This window comes from Pimephales promelas, chromosome 7 (assembly GCF_988280905.1).
Source record: "Pimephales promelas chromosome 7, fPimPro1.hap1.1, whole genome shotgun sequence".
In the NCBI taxonomy this organism is placed as follows: domain Eukaryota; kingdom Metazoa; phylum Chordata; class Actinopteri; order Cypriniformes; family Leuciscidae; genus Pimephales; species Pimephales promelas.
In genome coordinates, this window is record NC_142775.1 from 35372017 (window position 1) to 35398904 (window position 26888).

A 26888-nucleotide genomic window follows, 5' to 3' on the forward strand; every position below is an offset into this window, starting at 1 on the left:
ATGGTAGGAGACGCTATCGATTGCCAGGGGCAACACCTTTGAACTTCACAGAGGCGTGACAAAACATTCCAGAAATAGCTAAAGAGAGACAGCATTAGTGTAGAAAGACAATCCCAGAAAACTCTTGCGGGTAAAAAAAAAGTTGTAGCATCAAGTAACAACTAAGGAGTCATATCATTGTTTAATATCATATCATATCATTTTCCGTATTGATTTAATATTGGAAGGGGGAAAACAGGGGAAAAAAATCTTGACTGTGTTTATTATCATAATTCATGTATGAAAGGGTACCAGCACACTGATCAAAATAGCTAATAGATAATAGATTTTTATAATGTGTTTGTTTTTAAATTATTATCATATTATTCATAAATAATTGAATTGAATTTATGTCAGTTATTGTATTATTATTATTTTATTTATTTTTGTTTTGGTACATTTTTAGATTTACTATTAAATTTAAAAATATTAAATTGCTATTAAATTTATAAATAATACATTAGTTAAAAATAACTAAATCTGTATATCTGTGTTTATTGTAATTTAGTTAATGAATTACTACGTATTTATTTATTTTCCATCTGGTGGTTTGTGGCACTTAACACTGATATTTGTTTCAGTTTTGGTCTGGAACAAGAAGAGAGACCTGGCCAAAAAAATATATAATGTAATACAACACAACACAACATAATATAATTTAATAAAACAATCCATTTGGACAGCTAGCTACTCTAACAGTCACAACAGTAGACAGCTACTGTTGTTTGTTGTTGTCATGGACACCTGTAGCCTTTGACGACTGCCTAGGTTCCGCGCAAGCGCAGGATCAGCACAGTGGAGGATTGTGGGATAGAAAGCTATCGCCACGGCAACAGCATAGTTTAGCGAGCAGAAATCTGCTGCTAGCAGAACAGTTACGGCGATTAATTACTAAAGAAACCTCGTTCACACAAAAAATACTGGTTTAGTTTGTGGCCATGAACGAATCAGTAGCCAAAAAGACCCAGGAGGCTCTGGGAAAAGTGATCAAAAAGCCTCCTCTGACAGAAAAACTGCTCAGCAAACCGCCGTTTCGATACCTGCACGATATCTTCAGTGAGGTGAGTTGCTAAAAACATTATTATTATGACATAAGTGCTGTTTTAGTTCCCTCACTGTCTACATATTCACAGTCACACGGTTCAAATCCTGCATATAGATCTCAACGTGCTAGCCTGCTAATGTAGCCTGCGCATAGTCTTCACAGATAGTTAAATCATAACGTTAACGTTAGATCAGTCTGAAGGTCCAAACATCTCATATATTAGCTTTGATATTTGAACACCCAAAGCTTTTGCATTAGTCTCAACATTTAGATTATGTTTGTGTTTTGATGGTGGTGAGCAAGCTAATGGATTATTAATAACAATAACAGTTTTAAACAGTGTCAGCAATGTCATCTTTCTTTTAAAATCAGTTTTGGTTTAGCAGCTACTGTTATGACATACTCAGCTCTGGCTGAGCTGATTATCTTGTTTCTAGGCATTGCTCTGTCCACATGGTTATGCAAACAAAACTCAAGGGTCCACACACATCATGAAGGCAGATGATCTTGGGATTCAAGTCAAGAGATACAACACAGTGATCTACTTCTAAATCTTATGGCAGAATATCTGGAACCAAATTGTAGTGATGAGTTTATGAAATGATATGCCTCCAATAAATGGCAGCAATTGTAAACAAACAGCATCATTCAATGGTTGTTCATTTGACGTGAACCAGAGTGCCCTGTTACACTACAATGCACACTGAATTTAAAATATCAAATGAGAATTAAAAGACAAGTAATTAAATTGTATTTAGAAGTTATTTAATTGTCATGTCATTTTATTTATTCTTGTTTGGTTTTGTTTTATTTAATACATGTACTATTAAATTAATGTCTATGTATAATAAATAGATGTCACATTTAGTTGATCAAATTATATACAGAAAATATAAGTAAGCTACAGTGGGATCGATAGGGTGTGCGCGGGACATCACAGTCGGCCGGAGTAACTGCGGTTACACCCACTGAGTGGCAAAAAGATTGAGCAGCAACATTGGTTTACAGCGCGAATGATGCGGAAAACACACAAAACACATCTAAAACCGGAAAGAGCTTTGAAATTGACTGGATAAATAGATTTAACAAGAAATCGGAGGTATATTTTTACAGACTGCCGAAATCTACATAACAGAGAAGCACAACAGGCAACGAAAAATGGATTTGCAGTTGTCATTTTAATCATACCCTATTTATTATATTGACAACTCATCAATTAAATATTTACCATCATATATTCTTCATAATTGGATCTTTTTAAATAAACACTGACATCAAGTTTTATGGCTGGACGATATGGCGATATGCAGTTTACACCTTATACCCTCTTTAGTATCGCTGAGTGCCGTTCTGTAGAGACACTAAATTGGTCAAATAAAATGTTGGCCAATCTCTACTGATGCACCTACTTATTTTTATTACAGCTGTTTTTCAATTTTTAGAACGATAGTAAAGTGGTCAACTATAAAAGAACACATTTTACATTATTTATTGACCAAAATATGGTAAACAAATCAATCTATCTTATATTTAATCTTCAGCTCTACACACTGTTCATTCTATCAACTAACTTCATGAGGTGCATTCTAGGGCACATTTGATCACATGAGCATTTACAATACTAAAGCAATTTGGTCGAATGCATTTTCCACTAGGCTACCTCTGGAAGTGGACAATCTCAAAACATTTACACCTGTATCTAGACCGTATTAGGTAAATGAAGAGGACAGTTAAGGATGAAGTGGGTGTATTTGTAGCCTGTGGGTTGTAAGCTCAGCTAAAATTAGCTATACAGATAGAATCACCCTAAAGGTCACACCGTCCATCTACTGTATGGATCAGGGTTGCCAGGTCTGCACAACAAAACCCGCCCAATTGCTAATCAAATCTAGCCCAATCATGACCCAAAATAGCTCCAGGGCCAGGGGTGGTGGTGGTGTTCGCTTCAACCTGCGAACTAAACTACCTGTGGCAACAGTGTAAAAGTAGCCCAATTGGTATACATACTCTCCTCATATTGCATGCCATAGTATAATGTAGTATTTTGTAAATCGTTTCTCCATCATTATGGTTTCATTAATGTGAACAATTTGCAAAGGTAATGATAACTTTCTTCCAAAACCTAGTGAGCTGCCTGTGTAGCGCTTTGTTGATGTCTACGTAGAGTGTTCCAAATCAATGGCTCATGAGGTTCTATTTCAGACAGTAGACAATAACAGCAGCTTACTAGGTTTTGAATCAGAGTGTATGTCTTTAGATTTTTGAATTATGAACCTGAATTTAATCTTTTGTTTACCCATTTGTTTAGGTAATACGTACCACAGGCTTTATGAAAGGACTTTATGGAGAAGCAGAGATGAAGTCAGACAATGTGAAGGTAAAACATCAATAAGAATGTGTGTTTCCACTTTTAAAGGAATGTTTAGGTGCACAGTTTTCTTAAGTGTTTGACATACTACCATTCAAAAGTCGATTTAGTTTTTTTTAATTAAATTAACACTTTTATTCAACATGGATGTATTACATTGATCAAAAGTGACTTTTATATAAGATATATAATGTTACAGAAGATACAGTGTCACAGTTTCCACAAAAATATTAAGGTGCACAACTGTTTTAAACATTGATAACAATACAATTTTTTTCTTGAGCATCATATAGGCATATATTATAAAAACATTATAATGATTTCTAAAGGTGACTGGAGTAATGGCTGTTTAAAATTCAGTTTTGTCATTACAGGATTAAATTACATTTTATAATATATTAAAATATATGTTAAACTGTAATAAAATTCTGCAATATTGTTTCTGTATTTTTGGTAAAATTAATGCAGCCTTGGTGAGCATACGACTCTTATCATAAATCTTACCAACTTTTACCAATCTTTTTTACTGTGACTTGAGTTATATTTGTCAAATCCTAATGTTAAATCCAACACTTTTAAAAGCAACAGACGGCGACAGATGTACGTCACTTTCATAGACATTCCACAACCCGACAAATAGCGAAATAGCGAACATATTCATTTAGCGAAATGAATTTATTCAGCAGATGTCGACACACTGATCTGACAAAACCCAGGGGTGTCCATTGCTGTCTGTGTCGGTGCGGTGTGAATTGGCCTTAAGAGGAATTTTAGGCTTTATATATGTGTGTGTATGTAAATGTGCAAACCAGACACTTATTCTTGTGCATTCCAGTACTACTTTAAATCATATGACAGTTTTATGTTCCTCGCAGTCTGCAATTAATCCACCTACTCAGCAGTGTTACAACTGACCTGTCTCTCTCTATCTGTCTGATCTCCTGCCTCATTAAGTGTTCTTGGATTCTAAAGCCGCAGTATCTCAGACTGTGTGTTTTTGCTGTTCAGGTGTTGACATTGATCAGATAACTGAGTGTAACTCAAGACTCTCCATTTAATTAGCGTGCCAAAGTTCCACGTCGTGGTGATCCATGAGGTGTGATGAATCTACCTGTTAAAAGCTTGGTGCCTTTAACTAGCTTTACTTGGATCAGTATCACTGTGACCCTGTTAGAGAGGCAGGTGACTAGCCTACCACATCACTCTGTGTGCAAACGTCTGATCCTTCTCCAAATGCCGGTCAGTCTAAAAGAGCTGTGGCCTTTGATGTCCCAGCATGCATAATAAATGATCTCCCCACACCTGTGTGAAGCAGTCCAGCGCTACGGGATACCATGACATTATAATGTTTTGATAGCGCCACAGTTTTAACACCTTTCCGGGGAATCTACTGACTGTCTATTAACTGGGATGTCATTTTAACACGGAAAAAAATACACAAAAATGTATGAAGAGTTCAGATGCAAAAGCCTCTAAGTGCCATATGAAATTTTCTTCTAAAATGGGTCATTTTTATCAAGCTTATATATTCAAATTCAGTAATTTCACTTAAATGACAATTAATAGGTAATCCTCATTAAATTTCACTTAAATGACAATTAATAGGTAATCCTCATTACAATTTAAGTGAAATTACTGAACTTAAATATACAAGCTTGATAAAAATGATCATTCTAGAAGAAAATTTCAAATGGCACTTAGAGGCTTTTGCATCTGAACTCTTCTATATGTATATATACAGTATACAGTATATATATATATATATATATATATATATATTAGAATTTTTTGGCTTTGCATTGTGATATTTTCATGACAATTTGTGAATATATATATATATATATATATCAATTGTAATGTATAGTTTTTGCACTTTTTATATTCCCTTTCTGACAACATTTCTTATTAATTTATGCTGATTTAAAAATGTGTTAATGAGAAGCAAATAAGTCTCACCATTGAGAATAATGCAAATTCTCAAAAGTATCTGTAAATATGAAGGTAAAACTTATTTAATGTCATAATGCAAAAAATCTTAATGGTTCTGAAACGTGCTTTGTTTTATGCTAAATATATTTCTTTATTTTGTTTTGAAATGTATGTGGCATAACCATGTTTTCATGAAATTCGCCCTGAAATTAGCCTTGTGAAACCTTTTGATCGCATGGATATTGTGTAGTTGGATATTAAATGCTGCTGAATGTGTAAAATCATAACAGATTACATCAGCATACAGGTTGTTCTGCCGCTGGGGCCTCATTAGGAACTCCATCATGTATGAAATAATTAAATGGCAATACGGACAGTTACACTTCATCATAACCAGCAAAGCAGAAATACAGTAAAAGAGGGTTTAATGGAGTAGTCGGACGCATTATCAAGCTGTCGGTGATAATGTATGTTCTTTTTTGTTTAAAGGATAACTTTAGGTTGTTTGTGTACAGTGCAATTAAGTCTAAGCCTGAAGTAACGAAGCTAAAATTTAAATTTTATTGAATTAGAAAAAAAAAGTTGACCTATTTATGCAAGATTTTGATTAAATCAAATCCTATACCAATATTCTGTCAGAAAGTGTGGCACGCATGTTTTATGAAATGTTTACAGAATGAGACTGACACCACAGATTATTTACATGATAAGATAAAGTTACAGATCAGTTTTTGACTTTTAATCTTAAATCTTTTAAAAATGTGTGGACTTCTAAATGTATAAGGTTATTTACATTTATTTTATAAGGTCCAATTATGACCGGTATTAGAATGTTCAGCAATGCTATCAATGAAAGTAAATTATTGTTTTTCTATTGAGTGTCCCTGGATTTGGCTAGGCTATTTAGTTTCTAGATAGGTGACCATAGGTCTGTAAAGACTGAAAACCCAAGGCCTAAAGATCTGTCCAATGTATATTCTCTGCACCATTGGTTGCCCCAAACAAATTGCAATCTGTTTGTTGAATTGCCCCAACTGTGCTAGCAATGACAACCTTGGCTTATCCAGTGGAGTGTGTGTTTTGGAACTCCATGTTTAAACAGTAGAAGACTAGGGATGTGTTTAAAAACTGACAAACATTATGCTTGCAGTTCTGTTTCACCTTCTCAGTTCTCTTCATGTACCCTGCAGGACAAAGACTCAAAAATTGCGTTCCTCCAGAAGGCCATCGATGTGGTGATGCTAGTCAGTGGAGAGCCCTTAGCTGCCAAACCTGCTCGGATCGTAGCCGGACACGAACCAGAGAAAACCAACGAGCTGCTGCAGGTCATTGCTAAATGCTGTCTCAACAAGGTCAGTCCTGTGATTAAAGAGCACTCAGCTATTGTACTTCTGTCCTGCAGGATTTGCTCAAAGCCATTTAACTAGTGAATGACTCAAGACTAATATGTCCAAGCAGGGGGTAATTTATACATGTATTCATTTAATTGCACCCTAGAGCTTTTCTGAAGGTTAAGGAGCAATGGAACATTGCCATCAGCATTATCAGGGGAACCCACTGATGCCTGCTGGGCGAAGAGCAGGTGTGAACAATGGGCTAAATGACAGTTCTTCTGCTCCACAGCACACTGGGATATTTTATACATGTCTTTGAGCTAAACATTTGACCTCATGTTGCTCCGGGATGATTTTAGGTAACTTTGAATGGAAACTTCAGGTGAAATTGGTGATGGTGTTAAGGGGATAGTTAACCCCAAAATGAAAATTTTGTCATCATTTACTAATTTCTTTTTTTCTGTGGAATCCCAAAGGATGTATTTTGGGGAAAAATGTTTTTGCTGCAGTTCTTCGATGTAATGACAACGGGCTGACCCCATAAAATGATCATATAGTAGTTAATATATGTGTAACTGTGCGCTAAATTCCAAGCCTATGATACTCATTATAGCTTTTGGTGAGAACCAAACTGAAAGTTATTCTGCAATTTTCTTTCCTTTCTTTGCCTTTTCCTTTCCTCTTTCCTCTCTCCCTTTCTTCTTTTCCTTTACTTCTCCTTTTCCTTTCTTCTTCCCCTTTCATTTCCTTTTCCCTTTCCTTTCCCCTTCCTTTTCCTTTTCTTTTCTTTCCTTTCCTCTTTCCTTTTGCCTTTCCTTTCCTTCCCTTTCATTTCCTCTTCCCTTTCCTTTCCCCCTTCCTTTTCCTTTCCCTTTCCTATTCCCTTTTACCTTTCCCATTCCCTTTCCATTCCATTCCTTCTGTCAAGTTTGTGTACATTTAACTTCTTTTATGGCAATTTTTTTTATTAATCCTTAAATATAGGTATCAAACTTCAGTGAAACAGTGATTCTTTGTGCTATGGATGGACATAAATGATACCTAAACTGTGCGGTTTGTTGAGGATATCTACTATTCATTTTCAATTATACAGTTTTTCAGCTGGTGGGTAGTAAAATTAAATAAATTGTGTGGAAAAAAATAATTCCTAGACTTGCATTGAAGAAGTGACCTGACGGCTCTTTTGACTTTTCACTATTTAGCACCCAGAATACACTAGTAACCACCTCGCGCCTACCACAAACATTTAAACAACTGTAAATCAACACAAAGTAACATAAGTATGTTTATGTTGTTTAATTGAAATAAAACTGAAATAAATAAATCTAATCTGAATACAAATATTTAAGAAAAATTTAAAAAATGCATAAAGACAAAAGTACATAACAAAATTAATAAAAACTTAAACTAAACTAAAAAGAAAGATGAAAATATGAATAAATATTATATTAATATAACACAATGAGTAAATAATACTATACAACACTTTGATCACACACAATACTAGTTTTGTAGTAAACATGTTTCTTAAGAATTATTTGTCAATTACTCACCCTCATGTTGTTTCAAATATGTATGAGTTTCGTTCCTCTGTTAAACACAAAATAAGTTATTTTAAAGAATGTTGGGAATCAAACAGTTGATGGTAGCCATTGACTTCCATAGTAGGAAAAAATACTATTAAGGGCTACTGTCAACTGAAATTGGTTTAGAGCTTGCAGAGTGTTGCTTGGGACTTGTGTTGATTTTGTCAAGTTGTTGTTAAACAGCGTATCCTGTCCTTGTTCTAGCTCTCCAGTGACGAGGCTGTTAAGCGGGTGTTAGCAGGAGACAAGCTGGATCAGAAGGGGAAGCCCAGCACCTCCAGATCCCAGGACAAGGAGAACAGAGAGGGCAGGGAGCGCCACCGAGACCGAGAGGTCAGACCCGTTGACCCAGTGACATTTTCAGCCAAACCAGAATTTTCTGTTGTCTTAAATCACAATTCATTCTTCAACTTGGGCATTTGTGCTATGTCTTTTTCTTTCACTCGTTAATTCTGGAATTATAAATAATGTTTTGCAATTGGGTCCTGAAGAAGCTCTAAGGGTTATTTTAGCATTAATGACCCGTTTACGATACACTATCCCATACTTGTTTTGTTTATTGCTATGAAAACCTAATGTTGTCTCTGGCTGTTATTCAGGAGAGGAATGGCATTAAGGAGAGCAGTCGAAGCAGAGAGCAGAAAGATCCAGATCAACCGAAAGATCCCGAGAGCAAGAAGGACGACAAGGACCGCCGACAAGATGCAGAGAGGTCTGACAAGGGACGCGAAAGAGACCGGACAAAAGACAGAGACAAGGACAAGAGCCGGGATCGGGAGAAAGACAAGACCAGAGAGAAGGAACGCGAGCGAGAGAAGGAGAAGGACCGCAACAAGGACAAGGAGAAGGAGCGAGATAAAGAAAGGGATAAGAAAAGAGAACGGGAATCTCACAAAGACAGAGATAGAGAACGGGGAGACAAGGAGAGAGATCGCGAGCGTGAGAAACGAAGGGAGAGAGAAAAAGACAAAGAGGAGAAGCTGAAGGACAGAGGCGATAGAAAGGTTTGCTCACCAGATTTTATGACTCTGTAGCTTTGTTTGCACACCAGACACAGTGGCAAATGAATGACCTATTTTACCTGCCTTTTTTTGTTGTCTAATTCAGATAATGAAACTCTTGCTCTTAAATTTCCATTTAAACCTAGAAATACAGTTTTAGGATTGTGAAAATTTAAACAAAGAAAAGTGACGAAATATTTATACACACACACACACACACACACACATATATATATATATATATATATATTACATTTATTTTATTATATTATATATATATATATATACAAAATGTATTTTATTATATTATATATCATATATATAATAATTTTGACTTTTTCCATAGATCAAGGCAGCAGAGATCAGCAAGTCAAAACCTAACCCAGAGATTGAAAGTAAAACACATGAAGCTGAAGCAGAAGAGGTAAGATTGATCACTGGCTCATATTCCTGTTCTTTACTCTATTCACGCCCTTTGCGTTTGTTCTGTAGGAATGGGTCATCAATGAGGCTTGTTGACGTAATTTTCCTCATAGTTCTTTATTCTTTTCTTTGTTCTTCTGAATTGGAGGCCGAGGGCGGTGAACTGGAGGTACGAGTCTGTTGTGATTTCAGTCCCTGCTTTGCTGCGGAATAATAGGTTTTTTGCATAGTTAGAATTGCTCAATGACAGCTTTGGTGGGGCAATAACTTTCTAATCAGGCCTCGACAATAAGGATTTTTTTCTGCTGCCCTGCTTGAGCCATTAGTTAAGAATTTTCTCTGGTCTCTCGTACTCATCAAGGCTGCATTTATTTGATCAAACAGTTTAAAACTGATTTTTATTCGACTACTTTTTTATTTATTTATCTAATTTATTCCTGTGATCAAAGCTGAATTTTCAGCATCATTACTCCAGCCTTCAGTGTCACATGATCCTTTAGAAATCAATCTAATATGCTCATTTGGTGCTCACGAAACATTTCTTGCTTAAATATTTTTGTGTAATACATTTTTTTTAACAGTCACAAGTCACTTCATGTTATCACTGTGAAGCTGCTTTGATACAATCTGTATTGTGAAAAGTGCTATATAAATAAATGTGACTTGACTTGACTTTTGATCAATTTAATGCATTCTTGTTGAATAAAAGTATTGATTTTGTTTAAATCTTACTGATCCCAGTCTTTTAAAGGGTCACTCCACCTCTGGAAAGATTAATGTGAAATGATCGGTTTGTACAAGAAACTGAACATTATTTACAACATTGTTACCTGTAATCACCAGCCTGTGTAAACGGTCCTGAGCACATTCATGGAAGTCTGGAGCACAAGCTTCCTCTCGCATGATGACTTAGAGCACTGACACTGTTTGTATACAACAGAGAGGGAGGACACCTGTGCCTATCCTGGTTGCTGAAACCTATGTAAAAGTTTTTAAATAAAATTAAGATTACGTTTACTTGCGCAATCTTGATTGGGAAAATGGACTTTTCAAAGATACCCAACGTTTGAGCTCACGCGCAATCGCGCATACGTCATTATGCGACAGGAAGCTTGGCGCTTGCATTACAAAGGACCATGGTTTCAACCAAAAACCCAAAAATGGCCTGAGAGATAAGTAATTAACCTCAAATGTTCCGCCATGTTGCTCCACATCTATGTGCCTTTGCAGCTTCTGTAGCTTCTCATTTGGAGTAGTGAGCTTTTTCTGTTTTGGCTAGTGGTGCAGCTGTTTAAAGCAAGTGTACTATACATGTAAATGTGAAAGTCTTAAGGATCTCTGTTGCGTTTTGTTTTGTCTTCATTCAGCCTACAGATTTCTCTGAAATCCAGGTAATTTCTCTTTGTCCCAAGTGAATCTGTTTCGCTTATGATAACGTTTCATGTCTGCAACAATAGCCCAGAAGATTTTTGTCTTAAAACGTTTGTAAAGAAAGAAGGCTCAGGTGATCTTGAGTGAAATCAGAGCTCCTAGTGATAATATATGAAGTGTTTCCTCATTCCTTTCAGGCTGAGAGTCCTTCCCGGATGCCAAGGCCCTCATCGGCTAAAGGACAGAGGCGGTGGCCCAAAACAAGAGGTCAAGGTACTAAACATGTCTTCCTTAACTGACCCTATTAATTATTGATGTGCAGTGCATTGGTGTTTTGGGAATATCCAACTTGATCTGTTTAGTTGTTTTGAGTCTGAACGCATGAAATAAAATGTTTACAAACCAGGCTAAACAAACTGATTAATGTAGGATTGTTAAAACTCTCACAGCCTTAGAATTTTTTTCAACACCATTATAAAAATCTCAGCAGCATATCAGATCTTGTTTTATGTGATTCGTCTTAAACTATAACATAAATTGTGTATCTCTGTTACAGATGAGACTGACAGCGAAGGAGGTGAGTGTTGTTTTATTTCGTGAATACCGGTTACCAAGGTTCAAAACTAACTTTTTGCCACACCCAATAATAAATATAATACTTTTCATTTATGTAGCGCTTTTCCCAAGCTTAAAGAGCTTTTCAATCAAAAACAAAAATACATCATAAACAAGGCCAAATACTAGAAACTATACAATACTGCTCATTCAAATATTTGTATATTTTTCACTACGGATTATGCATTTAATATCCATAGAGTAAAACAAAAAACAATCACGAGAGTTCGTTAGGTTGAAGTCCATTTTATGAGTGTGTGAAACCTTGAGAAACATACTTTATGAACAGGACAAAACTAAAACAAACATAGAGCCACAGTGTGAAGCTGCAGCCAAACTTGTACAGCATACTCACACTTTTTAAATAAATAAAAAAAAACTATACTACCTGCTAATGGTTGATGACTTCAGAAAAGAACTGGCCAGCAAATTATAGTAATTATTTTTTTATTATTGTTTATAGGTTTTATTATAAAACCTATTTGTAAAATAAATTGAGAGAAGGGTTGCTGCATGTTGCGTTTTGAAAAACACATTATTCTTCTGCAGAGACGAGTTTGTGGAGAGCAGCATTTACTGCAAACCAAGCTGCTCCGAAACTTAGAAAACACCAGATCACGAAATGCTCATGTGTCAGTATTTATATAGTCATAGAAAGGAAATAAAGCAGCTAAATAATCATTGTTAATTCAAATTCAGAATTTCGACTTAATAAATTAATTTTGACAAGTGCTGTCAAATCGATTCAAATGATTTAACATAAGTTTGTATATATATATATATATATATATATATAAAATGTATTTATATAAAATTGTAAAATCTCAATTATTCATTTTGACAGCCCCAATTTTGAATGTTTTTTTCCAAAACATTTTTTCTTCCAGAAGCGGACATCCCTTCACAAGAGAAACCAGTCCCAATTGAGAATGGAGAATCAATGGATTCTGTGCCAGCCCAGCCAATACAGAGGTTCATTTGTTCTCTTTCTTTCTTTCTTTCTTTCTTTCTTTCTTTCTTTCTTTCTTTCTTTCTTTCTTTCTTTCTTTCTTTCTTTCTTTCTTTCTTTCTTTCTTTCTTTCTTTCTTTCTTTCTTTCTTTCTTTCTTTCTTTCTATGTGCTAATGATCACAAAAGTGTATTGACTTAAAAAACAAAAACAAAGGCTAAATTTCCATTCAGTGATAATAAAGGAACCCAGTGAGATAATTTGCTGAGGGGATTGTGGGTGAATGGAGTGTATCATGTATTTTCCCGTGAGAGATTGTCTGGCAGTGGTCAAGTCACTGGCAAGTCACTGATGCAAATCCCCTACTTTCACTGCACTGTACCGCAAGATCAAACCACAAGATAGGTATCACTCTCATCCAGATCATTACTCTTGGTCTCAGGACTATTTCTGTAAGCATTTAGCCATGTAGGAACTTGCCGTTTACTTAAACTCCCCACACATAAAGTCACATGCGTACCTTACAAAAAGTGCTTGTGTATTTAATGCGAACATATTCATTCTTCTTTTGTTTGCATTGTTTATGTGAGTAGAAGATTACCACGGCCCAGCAGCGCTCGACCGGCAGCCCCCCGCGTCAAGCGACAGGAGAGCTACACTGATGTGACCCCAGCAGAGAGGTGAGAGATCTTGCTCATCAGGCTCTCAGTTTCACACTTTACATTAAAGGGATAGTTCACCCAAAAATGAAAATTCTGTCAGCAATTACTCACCCTCAATGTTGTTCCAACCCCGTAAGACTTATGTTCATCTTCAGAACACAAATTAAGTTATTTTTAATTAAATCTGAGAGCTGTCTCACTCCTTCATAGGCTGCTTGTAATCTATATCTGACTGCCCAGAAAAGTTAGTAAAGACATTGTTAAAATAGTCCAAGTGGCTCAGCAGATGAGAATATTTTGTGTGCAAAATAAATAAGTTGGCCTCTGATGTGAGTTCACGAGAGCGCCACGACGCATGCGCGAGACCTTAATTTGTGTTCCGAAGATGAACGAAAGCCTTACGGTGGTTGGAACAACATGAGGATAAGTAAGCCACAAGTGAGGATGCACTGATACATAAACTAATTTTACTACCGGTATGGGGTTCTTACCTGAAATACCCTCTTACTATTTTGTGATGGGGATATATGCTACCTTTTAAAGGATTTGAGGCGATATCTTTTTTTCCTTAAAGAAGTTTTTTTAATCTCATCAAGGCTGCATTTATTTGATACTGTAAAAACAGTACTATTGTGAAATATCATTACAATTTAAAATAACGCTCTTATTTTTATATATTTTTAAAATGTAATTTATTACTGTGATGTTAACGATGAATTTTCCTCAGCCATTACTCCAGTCTTGAGTATGGAAGATTATTTCAGGCACAGAATAAAAAAGAAAAAATGTAATTGTGAGTGTATATCGCACTTGTTTTCTCAAAAGTTTGTCTCAAAATTTACTTTTTTAGGTATGAACTCGCAATTGTGAGTTATAAAGTCTGAATTATGATATTTGAAATTCTGAGTTGTGAGATAAAAGGTCAATTGATACAATTTTTTTTAAGTATTCTCTGATGAACAAAGTTTGGAAGAACAGCATTTATTTGTAACATAAAAAAATTGTAAACTTGTTTATGTTCACTTTGCTACATCCTTGCAAAATAAAATTATAATTTTCTTTAAAAAAAACTGATCCCCAACTTTTGAACAGTAGTGTATGATAAAAAGATGTTTATTTAAAACTATTGAATTTAAGCATGACTGGGTTTTCTCAGGCTGGGCAGTGGCAAGACACCCGCAACGGTCATTTTGGATGACAAGAAGCTCTCTGAAGATGAGGAAGATGAAGATGGGCATTTTGTAGTGGAGGAGGCAGTTCCACCTCCCCCTGACATATCAGAGATGGAGGTAGTGAAGGCAGGCTCTCTATCCATGTAGTATTTCAGTAAGAAATCTGCCTCAATTTACTTGTTAATATTTTGTTTTACAGCGTAATTCACTTGAACTGCAAGGGGATGACAAACATGGTAAGCCATGTCCAAGAATACAAATAAACTTAAAAAATGATGATTGTTGTGAATTAACCCTTTAAAGACACACGTGAGAAAAATATGTATAAGCGAAAATCATAAGAGACTGAATAGTTTTCATTTGTTCATAGGTGGGCTTGTGAAAAAAATCCTGGAGACAAAAAAAGACTATGAATCATCTCCATCCACAAAGTCAAAAGAACAGGTATGGCATTGTTTTAAGCTCCTTAACACCACTAGGTGGCGCTGCTATTCCATCTTACACTGTCCATGTTTTGTTGTTTTTTTACAACAAAATTCCAGAAACATGAGTAAATGCATTTCAAAATCTCTTCATCAAGGGAATAAGCAGTTTTGTGCTCTAAACAATACTTCAGGGATGTGTCTGTCTCTCTTTTTATTTCCAAAGCCTGACCCAGTGCACTGTCAGTTTACTAAAGAAAGCAACTTTGCAAATGGAGTGGAGTAATGTAATTGCAGTCCCTCAGAGGCACTGAAGTGTTATTCTGTTCCACTGAGCTTAAATAATTAGGGTAAAATAAGCATGATGGCTCCATGCATGCTGTTTAGATATTTTTGTGGTTAACATTGTTAACAATTGTGGCCTGTTTGTTTGTGAATTTTGTTGGGTTTGGTTACTGCATTACAAATTGAAAACCAGGCCGTGTTGGTGACTTTTTTTATACGCTTGCTTGTGATTTTGGTTAATTTTTTAGTTTTTTTTTTTTTCAAAGTTTCAGTGTGGTTCAGGCTATGCAATTTTCTGTTCTAGCCATAACATTTGTGGAAAGGTTTTTCAGGACAACTAGAAAATCATTATAAATTTAAAGTGGTACTTCATCAATGTCTTTGCTTGCTTTGGACTAGAAGTGGTCGATATTGCAAAAATTCTATTTTCTTTTTCTTAGATGAAAAAGATTATTTTTCATCTCGTATTTCAAGAGTATTTTGCAAGTCACTTAAATAAAAATGAATGACAGACCATTTAGGCCAAAGTAGGGTTGAGCAATACTATCGAGATCTTAGTTATTGTCATTTTATCTTTGTTATTAAAAATAAGAACAAAGGTGGAAATAATAGGACACAAACAAGATGATATTGCTTATTAGGTTAATATAAGACTACTTTAAGACCTAATGCACAGGTCTAATCAACTACTGACATGCATCCAAACTGTTTAGAGATATATTTTTTATGTAAACTTTTTGTGAATTTGAGTTCATAGTCCCCCTGTGGTGAAAATCAAGTTTTTAATGTTGTTTATATGTCTATATGGTGCTTTTAATATGCTTTAAGACAAACCATGTGCAAATTCATAAGTCAACACCATTACTGCGAAGTATTTTCTCCTTAAAACTGCAGTGAACCAAAGTCAGTTGCAGATTGAAATCGTTGGTGTTTCTGACAACACAAACTACCTTGTAACCAATCAATTGTCAACATGTGATCCTCTCAGCTGGTGTTAGTGGAGGCGGGGCTAATTTGCACGGTCATAGAACCTTGTAAACTAAATGAGGCAAGAGTTTAGGTACATTCAAGCAATTTTAAGGCATTTTCAGGGGAAAAAAACATTTAAATGTATCATTTTGGTGATCAAAGATGAGTTTTATGGGATGAAATTATTGACTATTGATCCTTAAGTGGAATAAGATGCGGAATAAAACTTCAGAATTCGCTCGCGGTATGGCAGGCTTTTAGTGTGTGTGCGCGTTTCGAGTGTGTGAATAAAAAGTTTAACTGGCAAGGCTTTAAAAGGCATGCAAATAATAAACTTTCATGGTGGAGAAGAACTGCAATGTCACGTGAGTGTAACCCTTCCGGCCTTACTAAACATGTGATGTGAATTTACGTCGCATTGTACAGTTTGTTGGGACGTTGATGCCAGAACTGCAACTGATTGGATGTGCTTTAATGTGATCTCTCTTCAAAGGCAGATCGTGGTGACATTAATCGTTCACAATCTAAAATCGTGATATCGCACACCCCTTCTTTGGGCGGTTTGTGAGCCAGGGAAGATGGGAACAATGTGAATTGAGTGTTGAAGTCATCCTGTCTGTGCCCTGGTGGAAAGGGTGGTCTGTCCTGGGTGGTCCACACTTGCCGGAATGTACGCTACGGTCTATCTGTCCGTCACTGGCTGTAGGCCTGATGGATGCAACGTTTGGTGATGGCCTTCATGCAGAACCCTCACCCCTTCACCCTGACTTCCCTTAGTCTCATGTGAGTTGGCAGTAGGAACAAATAGAGATGTTGGGAATTGTGGCACTGTTTCAGATTTCATACAACAGTTCTGGATCTTTAATAATTATTTAATTCTCGTTCTTTAATTGAATGATTCTTTTAGAATCATTTTTGATTTTTGACTTTCTGGGTTTTCCCAGGCTAATGTGAAACTGTAATGATGCTGAAAAATTCAGCTATGCCATCAATGGAACACACAACATTATATATATATATATATTGTATCAAATAAATGCAGCTTTGGTTGGCAGAAGATGGTAAACATTATAAATTCATACTGAGCCCAAACTTTTGACCAGTAGTGTATGTGCTATTTTTATAACCTCATATTAATTCAAAAGCTACATTGAAATTCATTTATTTAAAAATGTTTTTCTTTCTTCTCCATGAAATGTAAGTAAATTAAGACTTTGATGTCAAACCTGCACTGGAGTTGCGATTACCTTTCCTTACGTGAAAAAGATTGGTCAATACATTCTTCAACTTTTACAGATTTGGAAAGACATGAGGGGAAGTAAATTATCACAAAAAGTTTCATTTAATTCATTTGGTTACAGTCCTCAATGAACAGACGTGAGCTCTGTGTGCTTTGCCGCCGGCGAGATCTCGTTTGGTGTTCAAACTCAACCGCACACAGTAAGCTGCTTCCAGCTGGCCCTTGCAGCGAGCGCGTCTCCCTCCTGTGTTCTTGATTTCAAAACAATCAGACTGGATTTCCTTTCAATCCCAAATAATCAAATTAGATTTCCCCCCATCAGACGCAGGCCGACTCCGGGCTGGAACCTGAGCGCTGCATGGCGCGCTCCCCTAATTGACTTAATTTAGCCTCATCAGCTTTCTAAATTCTTTGTCTTAATTGCGGGGCATGAAATGGGCGTGTGTTTTTGAGGTAGTACATGTCAACTGGCACTCTGCACCTCTCCTGTCTAGTCAGCTGTATGAAAAAGAATCCTGTAATGACTTCCTTCCTGACTTGAAAGGGGGGTGAAGGTCAACGCAATAAAGCGGCTGCTCTCCTGTAATCACGGTGTAGCATCCAGGGTTAAAAATGTAAATATTGAGCTTCCTTATCCTCCTCAACAGGTTTGGAGTTACAGCACTCATAAATCACTTCCCAAATATGAGCTTTCGCTCTCAGATCTCTCCAGGATTTTGAGTTTACGGTGATCCCCACATCAAGCGCGGATGACTTAATCTCTTCGGAATGACCACAGAATTTTGAGTTTTGACTATTAGTAATTCCGAAAGGTGAAACCGAGCCAATGACTCATTCCGTGGCTTTATTAGCTCGAGCTTTCCGTTCCACTTCGTAAGTGAAGATTTACCTCGCCAGGGTCGACAGAACTTCATTTATCAAGATCTGCTGGACGTTATAATTTTCATTTGACTGAAACAACAGGCCGGATGCGATATTATGATGGGCCATTTCCTATCACGGTGCGTTTTGCTGAAGAATTTGCCGTACGTTTTGCAGCTGACCTCTGTTGTGACCTTCCAGATCACGTGTATATTATTGTAAGATACTTCTTGTAGGGCGTCTTTTTTTGTTTTGAGAGTATTGGCCCCTGACAGCAGCTGCGTTTTCATAAGCATTTTTTTCCCTCTTCCCTTTCCCGTCTTTTGCGCAATCAAATTAGCCTGATGAAGGTTTGCAATGTATAAATAAACCCCATGGCACACAAATGGATGGCTGTTGAGTGAACACCACACCAGCTTGTGCTCTGTCGAACGGGCAAGAAAATAAATAGTCATCCCTTCAGGCCTGTGTCTTTGTAAACATCTACCTTTTTTGTTGGATATGTAAGGGAAATGACTCTTGTGGCGTTCCTCAACGTTTTGCCCTCATCGAGAGACGATTGACGTCCTCGTGGAATGATCCAGAGGTTACGTTGAAAAACAATGATTTAAGTGTCTGAAGTCTGATAGCTTAATTGGAAGGTACATTTTAACCAATCATTTCAGTTCTCATAAGTTGAACTGTCATACACTGTTGCTCTGTGGTGATGGTGATCTCAGCGGTGACCCCCACGGGGCCGAACTGACCCTTCCATCCTGTGTATACCACTCCGCCTCTATGCACTTCACTTCATCCCAGCTATTTTTATGATGTTGCTGGACGGGGCCCATGTTTTCCCCAAGGAGGAAACCCCTAAACATTGCTAAACAATTAATCTTTCCCCTTTGGACCCACCATGGAGCAATATACCAGTAGCAAGCTGTCTAAAAAGGACTTTGCCATTGAAGCCACTGTCCATGTTAAAAACCTTCACCGTGTAGTTTAAATAAAATCCTCTGTAAAAGAATAATGCATTTTGGTCATTTTAACTGCTTATGCATACTCACTCAAAAAAAAGAAATGCAACAGTATCTCAGTTTTTTTAGCATCCCAAAGCCATTTTTTTTTAAGAAAGCAAGGTAAAGTAGTTCTGATCTGTAAGTGAAATATGTTTACCAATCAAAAAGTAGTACATTTTTTTGATCGATCATACCTGATAAAACCTCCCCTCCTGAAAACTAATCTAAAAACGTTCTCAATGCAAACTAGGAGTGAGCGTTATACAGGGTAATACGAAAAAAAAAAACTGGTAGAACTATGTTAACTGGTATACATATTTTGTGTATCATATCTATTGCAGTTATTTCAGTGTTGGCTCCAATGATGACTTGGCACCAGTATAAAAAATCTTGTTTACCAGATTAGTGAAAGTAATTTCGCTGTCTGAATATGTAGTGATAAAGACTGTGCACGTCCTTCTATTAAGTTGTCCTGTCCTCACAAGCTGCACTCAAAAACCAACAAAATGCCATTATAGTCCGATTCTCAGACAAATGATTTTTTTAAGGATTATTTTCACTCAAGTTACTGTTTTGAATCAGTCTGACATATATATAACTCACTGAATTCATCCTGTTACACAAACATCTGACTCTCACCAAAGCTAGTTATCCTTACTTTCACTGATATCCGTTTCAAAATGAAGCAATTTTTGTGTACTTGTGAAAATGTACTTAACTTGTGACTTCTGGTTGTGTGGAACCGAACTGAGACCTTTTGCTATGTTTGCACCTCGTGTCCAGACTAAAACGAGAAAAACGAAGACCTAAAACAGAGAAGTTTAGAAACGCTGCAGCTCCGTTTTGCGTTTTGAATCTCCGGAGGGCGTTTTAGTGTAGACGAGACAAAACGGAGGACTTCAGAAACGCTGACGCAGGGGCTGACGCTCGGCTCTATGATTGGGTGTTATCAGTCATGACGTATCCTTCCCTGATTCGTCAGCCACCGTTTACACCGGCACTCGCATGCCCAGTGTTGGTGAATGGTCACGTGATCTACGTTTTCAGTCGTTTTAATGTGGACGGAGATCATTTCTAATACGCCGATAAAACGCTGGTGTGGACGGAGATCGTATTTGTTTTAATTCTCCGTTTGTAAACGAAAACGCAGTCGTGTGGACTGGGCCTAAGTTTGGCTGTCATGTTTACATGTAGTCTAACTGTCTGTGCATGTACTGTCTACTTTAAAGGGTAACTAAACCCCTGGTCAGAGCCTGACTCCACCCACTGGCAATATTTGAAAATGCTGAAAAACTGGGCAGACCCCAGCGGAGATAGAGGGGACGAAATAGATGCTAAAACACTCTATCCTGATCGTTTTCAATACTCACAATTCCAATTCCTGACTCCATACAGTGGTTTTTGGAAAGATCAGGTACCAAGAAAACCTGGGTACGTCACAAAGTGCGGAACATCCAATAGGAAAATTCAACTGCAGTAGCCACCGTTCAACCTGAAGAGGGCAGCACAAAGATGTTTTTACACCATATATTGATAACACACTTTATAAACAAATGTCAATAAAGTTACTCGAATCAATGACTGGTAGTAATAAAGATCCATTCTTACAGATCATTAACTAAAAAAAGTTGGTTTAGTGTTTAGTTACTCTTTAATGAAAGAAAATGCTCCTCACACTAAACTTCATGACTATAAAAATAAATATCAAAATATATTTATATTTATATAATCTGGAAGAAAAATGTGCGTATTGTTAATTATAAATGTTTGCTTATCTCGCCCAACCCAATGCAAATGTTTTTGATACTAGAAGAATCGAACTAAACTGCAGTTTTGAGGACTGAACTGCATGTCTGTCCAAACAGTGATGGACGAGGCGAGTGTTTGATGCTGCTAGTGATGAATAAATGACTACATCATATTTAAAGTTTGTCATACTTGTCCTAACAGAAAAAAATAAACTGTTCTCATTTATAAGCCCAGTTTATCTCATTAATCGCGTAAGAACTCAAGTTTCAGATCCACAGAACCATGACGCAGCAAACCGAATGCTTCTCAATTTTACCAGTCTCAGGAGGATTGCAATTCCATGATTTTCTTTGCCAGAGCTCTCATTTGAAGAGTGGAGCTCTGCTTTATTTAGTAGTTTTTCATTAGCACTCTATTAATCATGCATTTTGCATGCATTGCTTCATTAAGCAAATTGGGCTCGCAGCCGAAGGCTTAGATCCACATAGCGGGGTAATGAGGCATCCCGGAGCAAGAGGCTTCGGCCCAACGCATCAGCGTCTCTGGAAGCCACCTGCCCCAGGCACACCGACTCCACGTCCCGCTTGTGTCACTGTTCGAGATAATGGGAAAACCTGTCCTCGGCTGCCTCGCGCAAAACAAATATTTTTCTTGGGTCCGACTGAAGAGAGGGGAAAATGAGAGCCCCTATAAACGATTGATTTATGTCCTCTGAGTTTTTCTTTTCTTTTCGACTGAGGGGTGAGGTTCAGGAGGACGGCAAACAGAGCGAATCTAGCCTGGCCTTCTCGCTCCACGAACAGTGAGCCGAATGTGCTCGCCGGTGTTTGTGTAGAGGGGGTGTTTAAGGGCCAGAGAAACCACCCACATTGCAGACAACTATTAGACATTTCAATCTGAACGCACTTGTAAACCACAGAGAGAGAGAGAGATCGGGGGGTTGAATTTGGGTGAGTTTTGTCTTTCTCTCGGGCGTTTGTCACGAGTCCTAGAGAAAAGCAGCATAGTTAACCTTTGAAGTGTTTGCAATATAGTTACCGGACTCTGTAACGTTTTAACAATAAACTTTCAGTTTCAAAACATGGATGATTAGAGACCGGCTCTTTATGAAAATATTTTCAGATTTCAAATCTTAATAGCGTTTGACCCACTGTTTATCTATCTAGTACTATGGGATCATTTTATTTATATTACATTGGTCTATATTCATTGTTTGAAATGTATACAATAATAATTTTAAACCAAATTGTGCGTGCGTGTGTGACGACAGATTATATGTTGATTATAGGGTTATGAATTGATCCATTGAATTGCATTAAACTTACCAACACTAACACCATTTTGGCTTCTGAAGTTTAAGTCACAGATGTTATTGAACCACCTGACTTAACGCTCTTAATAGAGAGATAGAGGGATTGTGAAACTGGTGTAATGACGCTTAATTCCCAGATAAAACGCTAGTTTAAATCAGCAAGATATTTACAGTATTGCTTAGTTGCATATTGCCAGAAAAATAATTGCAAATATGTTGTAAATATGTCCATTATATCCATGTCACCTTTTGAAGAGTTCATGTAATGCTCTAGTTTCTGGAAATTGAATTGTCATGTAGCTCAGGTTTGACATGTTCTCTCTTCGAAAGGAAGATGTTAGTGTTTGTGGCCGTAATGACATGAATTGCTTGAGCAGTTCAGCTTGAAACGAGGTAAATGTGAAGTAGTTGTTACCAAATACTGTTGTAAAATAACTTCGCTGCCATTGCCTGTTACTAAAATAAACAAAGTCATGTCTTGCATGAGGGTGTGTGTGTCTGAGTGGGACCGAGGCAGTAAGAGAAAAGCCTGTTTGGCCTAGTGCCACACACAGCCTGTGGCCCCAGCTGAGTAAATAGACACGGGCCCCGTGTGCCAGGGGGGGCCTTCTTGTGCTTGGCTGAAGGGTGACTGGGGCACACCAGGACCCCCCAACCACACAGCATACAGAGCAGGCCTTCAGTAACCACTCACTCACATTATGGATCCCATGTCTCTTTCGTTTTGATCTTTATATACATTGCAAGGTTTGTATAATTCCTGCCTTGAAATTCTAAACATTTGTAGCCTTGACATTGAAAACCCACTAAATGCAGACTTCTCCCTGGTGCTTTTTTCCCCCCCAAAAGTATATTGTTGGTAGGTATAGATTTCCTCTAACCTCATTCATCTATAGCATACATCTGAAGTGCTCCCTCATGGGAGTGACTTCCCACTAGTCATTTTTCAGTTGGAAGCTTAATTTACGCAGTCGCTTGAGAATCAGAGGAAGCGAGTGGCCATTAACAGCCCAGACGACTCAACTCTTAAAGGCATAGCTCACCCACAAATGAACATTTCATCATCATACACTCCCCCTCGTGTTATTCCGAACCTGTATTTCATTTGTGGAACGTTAAAGAACATTTCAACTGTTTCTGTCCATACATTGAAGGTCAATGCGGTCAAACACTTATTTTGTGTTTTATAGAAGAAAAAAGGTCATACAAATGGTAAATGGACTGCATTTATATAGCACTTTCATAGGTCCAATGGCCACCAAAGCGCTTTACATTTTTGCCTCACATTCACCCATTCACTCACTCATTCGTACACTGACGGCGATGTCAGCCATGCAAGGCGTCATCCAGCTCGTCGGGAGCAGCTGGGGTTAGGTGTCTTGCTCATGGACACCTCGACACTTGGTCAGGTGGAATCGGGGATTGAACCACCAACCTTTCAGATTGTTGACAACTTACATAAACCACTGAGCCACAGCCGTCCAATACAGGTTTGGAATGACACGAAGAGGTTGAGATCTCAGTAAAAAGTCAGGAGATGTGACATTGTTTTGAGACGGCTGTTGTTGATCTGTATTCTGTGGTCCCGTCTCTCTGCAGGATCGGACGCTGGTGTCGGAGGTGTCTCGTAAGAGAGAACGAGAACTGGTGGCGAAGGAGATTGAGCGCTTACGTTCGTCCATACAGACGGTGTGCCGTAGCGCTCTGCCCCTAGGCAAAATCATGGACTACATTCAGGAGGATATGGACTCCATGCAGAATGAATTGCAGACTTGGCGCAAAGAGAACAAGGAGAACGCACAGGCTCTCTTACAGGAACAAAGGTGCATATTACCTCAGTGAACTGCCTTGTTGTCTACTGCCTACGTAAGCAGAATCCTAACTAAAGTGATTGATTTGGAACGCTCTGCGTAAGCAGAATCTCAGTTGTCATTCAAATAAATGCTCCTCATGCAATCGCACAGGAGTTGAGCTAAAGCCAGTGTTTTAATAAGCATAAAATTTAAGTAGTCCATTTTGTCGTTAAACTTCAAATAATAATCGAGTCCCAAATAGACGCCAGTCTCTTTCACACGCCTGGTGTGGCTGCAGGTTTGGGTAAATAAATGCCGGTCTCAAATAGAGGCCGGGTCTGTTTTTTAGTTTCAGGTTGTTAATCTTCTAAAACCAGATCTACCGCTTTTTTTTTTAAGCGCTGTCTTGCGCTCTCTCTCTCGCGCATATTAATCAAAACAATTGACACGATAGTAAAAGGTTGGAAGAGCACAGTTTCACGTGGAGCATTTGGACATTTTTAGAGATTAGCGGCTCTATGAACAACATCTCAACACTAAATTATAAAGGCCGTCTCATATAGACGCCTGTCTCAAATACAAGCTGGTGCAGTTTGACGATTTGGGAAAATAAAAGCCTGGGCTATTCCAAATTATATTACAATTTTGTTCAATAAAGTATTAGTTTTTTACTTGGTTGGATGAGGCCAATTTTAGCATATTTTTTCATTTATTATTATTTGTATTTTTTTTTGTACTTTATTATTTTATTCTTTTGTTTTATTCTGTTATTTATTTAGTTTTTATAAATATTAACAATTACATTATTATTATTATTTTTTGTTTGTTTGTTTTGTTGCAAAATTGGCCACCCTATTGGTTACCGGCCATTACGTACAAATAACTATCGTCAGGATCCGCTATAATAACTCTCAACCAATGCATCCCAATCTTTATCATGATTGAGATATCCAAATGCTTTGATAGTCTCGTTCTTCTGTGTTAAACCGTTTCTATCTATGTTTCAGAATCACAGACACCGTTGTGGAACCTCTGAAGTCCGAGCTCGCTGAACTGGAGCAGTTAATCAAAGACCAACAGGACAAGATCTGCGCAGTCAAGTCCAACATCCTGAAGAATGAGGAGAAGATTCAGAAGATGGTATCCAGCATCAGCTTCTCCTCACAAACATGAATATCAACACATCCCAAATGATAGCTGAAGCACTGAGCAGTGGTGAGAGCTCCTGTTAATGGACCTGATGTCTTTGAGCCGGCACTGGAGCGACTGCAGAAGGTCAGGAATCACCCTCCTCAAACCCCCTTCAAGTAAGGTGCCTTCTGTAAGACCCAGGATCTGTTGGCGGTGGTACACACTCGCACGTCTGCAGTAGATTTGCACTTGTCACTTACTTGAGAGATAAATGTGTGGTCACCATATTGATGTGTCCTGTATTTTTTTTTAAATGATCTCCATATTCTCTTGGGAAAACAAAATGACTGGATAATTTTATTTTGTTTTTCCATTCAGACTGACAGGCTTTTGTCTCACAAGAAAATCTTGGCAATGATAATATAGGATTATAATTGTCAGTGATATATGATTATATATTTGTATGTGTGCATAGACACAGCACACACACATATATATATAATTTAGTAAGCAATAAAGATGCCCTTTAGAATTGCCAAAAATTTTAGACACACTACACACGCACCTCTGCACTTTGACCAATGAGACCGTCATACAGCACATCATTTACCTGTACACATTAAAAACCTCTCAAGTAGCTTAATGTAAGTTTTAAGAAATGAGATGGCATGAATGTGTTTTAAGTCAATTTATCGTGTAAGTCAAGAATCAAATGTACTTGTGTATCTTTCAAATTCATATAAATAATGGAAAATGTTCATCTGGTATTTCATTTACAAAAAAAAAAAACTTTTTAGAGGGCTGTTGAGTTTTCTACTGCAATCTGAGATCCATGAAGCAATTATTACATTGAAAACGTATATTTTAATAAGGTTGAAATGTTTGCAAAACTGTGTTAGATGAAGCAATAACAGGTCCGATCTGTGGAAGTTGATCAGCTGGTCAAGCGCAACATTTTGAAAATCTTCAACACTTTATGGATACTGTGGTGACCATACAACGGCAAACTTTAATATACAGATTATACACTACGTCAGTATTATCAGCTGAACACTATGTCACACGATACTGTTTGCTATTTATTAAAATCTACTTAAACGTCAATAAATTATCAATTACTTTGTAAAAGAGCCGACCATATACACTGTAAACGATTTTTACCACACCCATACCTTTTACTGTACATTTTGTGTATATGTTGTTTTGTATCATAGTTCACAAATGAATATTAATTTTGTAGTGAAGTCTAATAAACAGTTACATTTCTGTTAAAAGTGTGAATTGTGACAGATTTACAGTGACTACAGTTTGGAAAACGTCATGTTGGTGCCAAACAGTTGTTTAGGAGGACCTAACATTAGGGTGGGATTGCCTGATTGACGAACAGTGCAAGTCAAGTGGGAGTTTTCGCAGTGTCTGTCTTTGGTTGATCGGAAAGAAATACAGCATTGTTATGTTAAACAGAACGCACTATGCAATGAGAAAGTTTCAAATATCATGAGATTGCATGTTTTTATTCTGAATAAAAGCAGATATTTAAGAAGTCTATTAGAATTAAAAGAAGTCTATTATGCTGATTTTATTTGACCAAAAATACAGTAAAAACGGTTATATTGTGAAAAATTATTACAATTT

The 26888-nt window shown here is 37.2% G+C and overlaps 1 protein-coding gene across 3 annotated transcripts; it reads left to right on the plus strand.

Moving 5' to 3' along the window:
* The first annotated feature begins 808 nt into the window (after positions 1–808).
* On the plus strand, positions 809–26799 carry ift54 (intraflagellar transport 54). 3 transcript variants are annotated; one of them, XM_039683496.2, is made up of 17 exons: positions 809–1100; positions 3393–3461; positions 6572–6733; positions 8506–8634; positions 8901–9305; positions 9649–9726; positions 9874–9894; positions 11093–11116; positions 11294–11369; positions 11653–11673; positions 12599–12683; positions 13253–13339; positions 14478–14610; positions 14693–14729; positions 14864–14937; positions 23929–24152; positions 25130–26799. In XM_039683496.2, exons 1-17 carry the CDS (start codon positions 978–980, stop codon positions 25293–25295), a joined length of 1914 nt encoding a protein of 637 aa, XP_039539430.2. In that variant the 5' UTR covers positions 809–977; the 3' UTR covers positions 25296–26799. The 3 variants fall into 3 exon arrangements, with proteins under 3 accessions (XP_039539430.2, XP_039539434.2, XP_039539433.2); XM_039683500.2 differs by lacking the exon at positions 9874–9894; XM_039683499.2 differs by lacking the exons at positions 9874–9894; positions 11093–11116.
* The last annotated feature ends 89 nt before the right edge of the window (positions 26800–26888 follow it).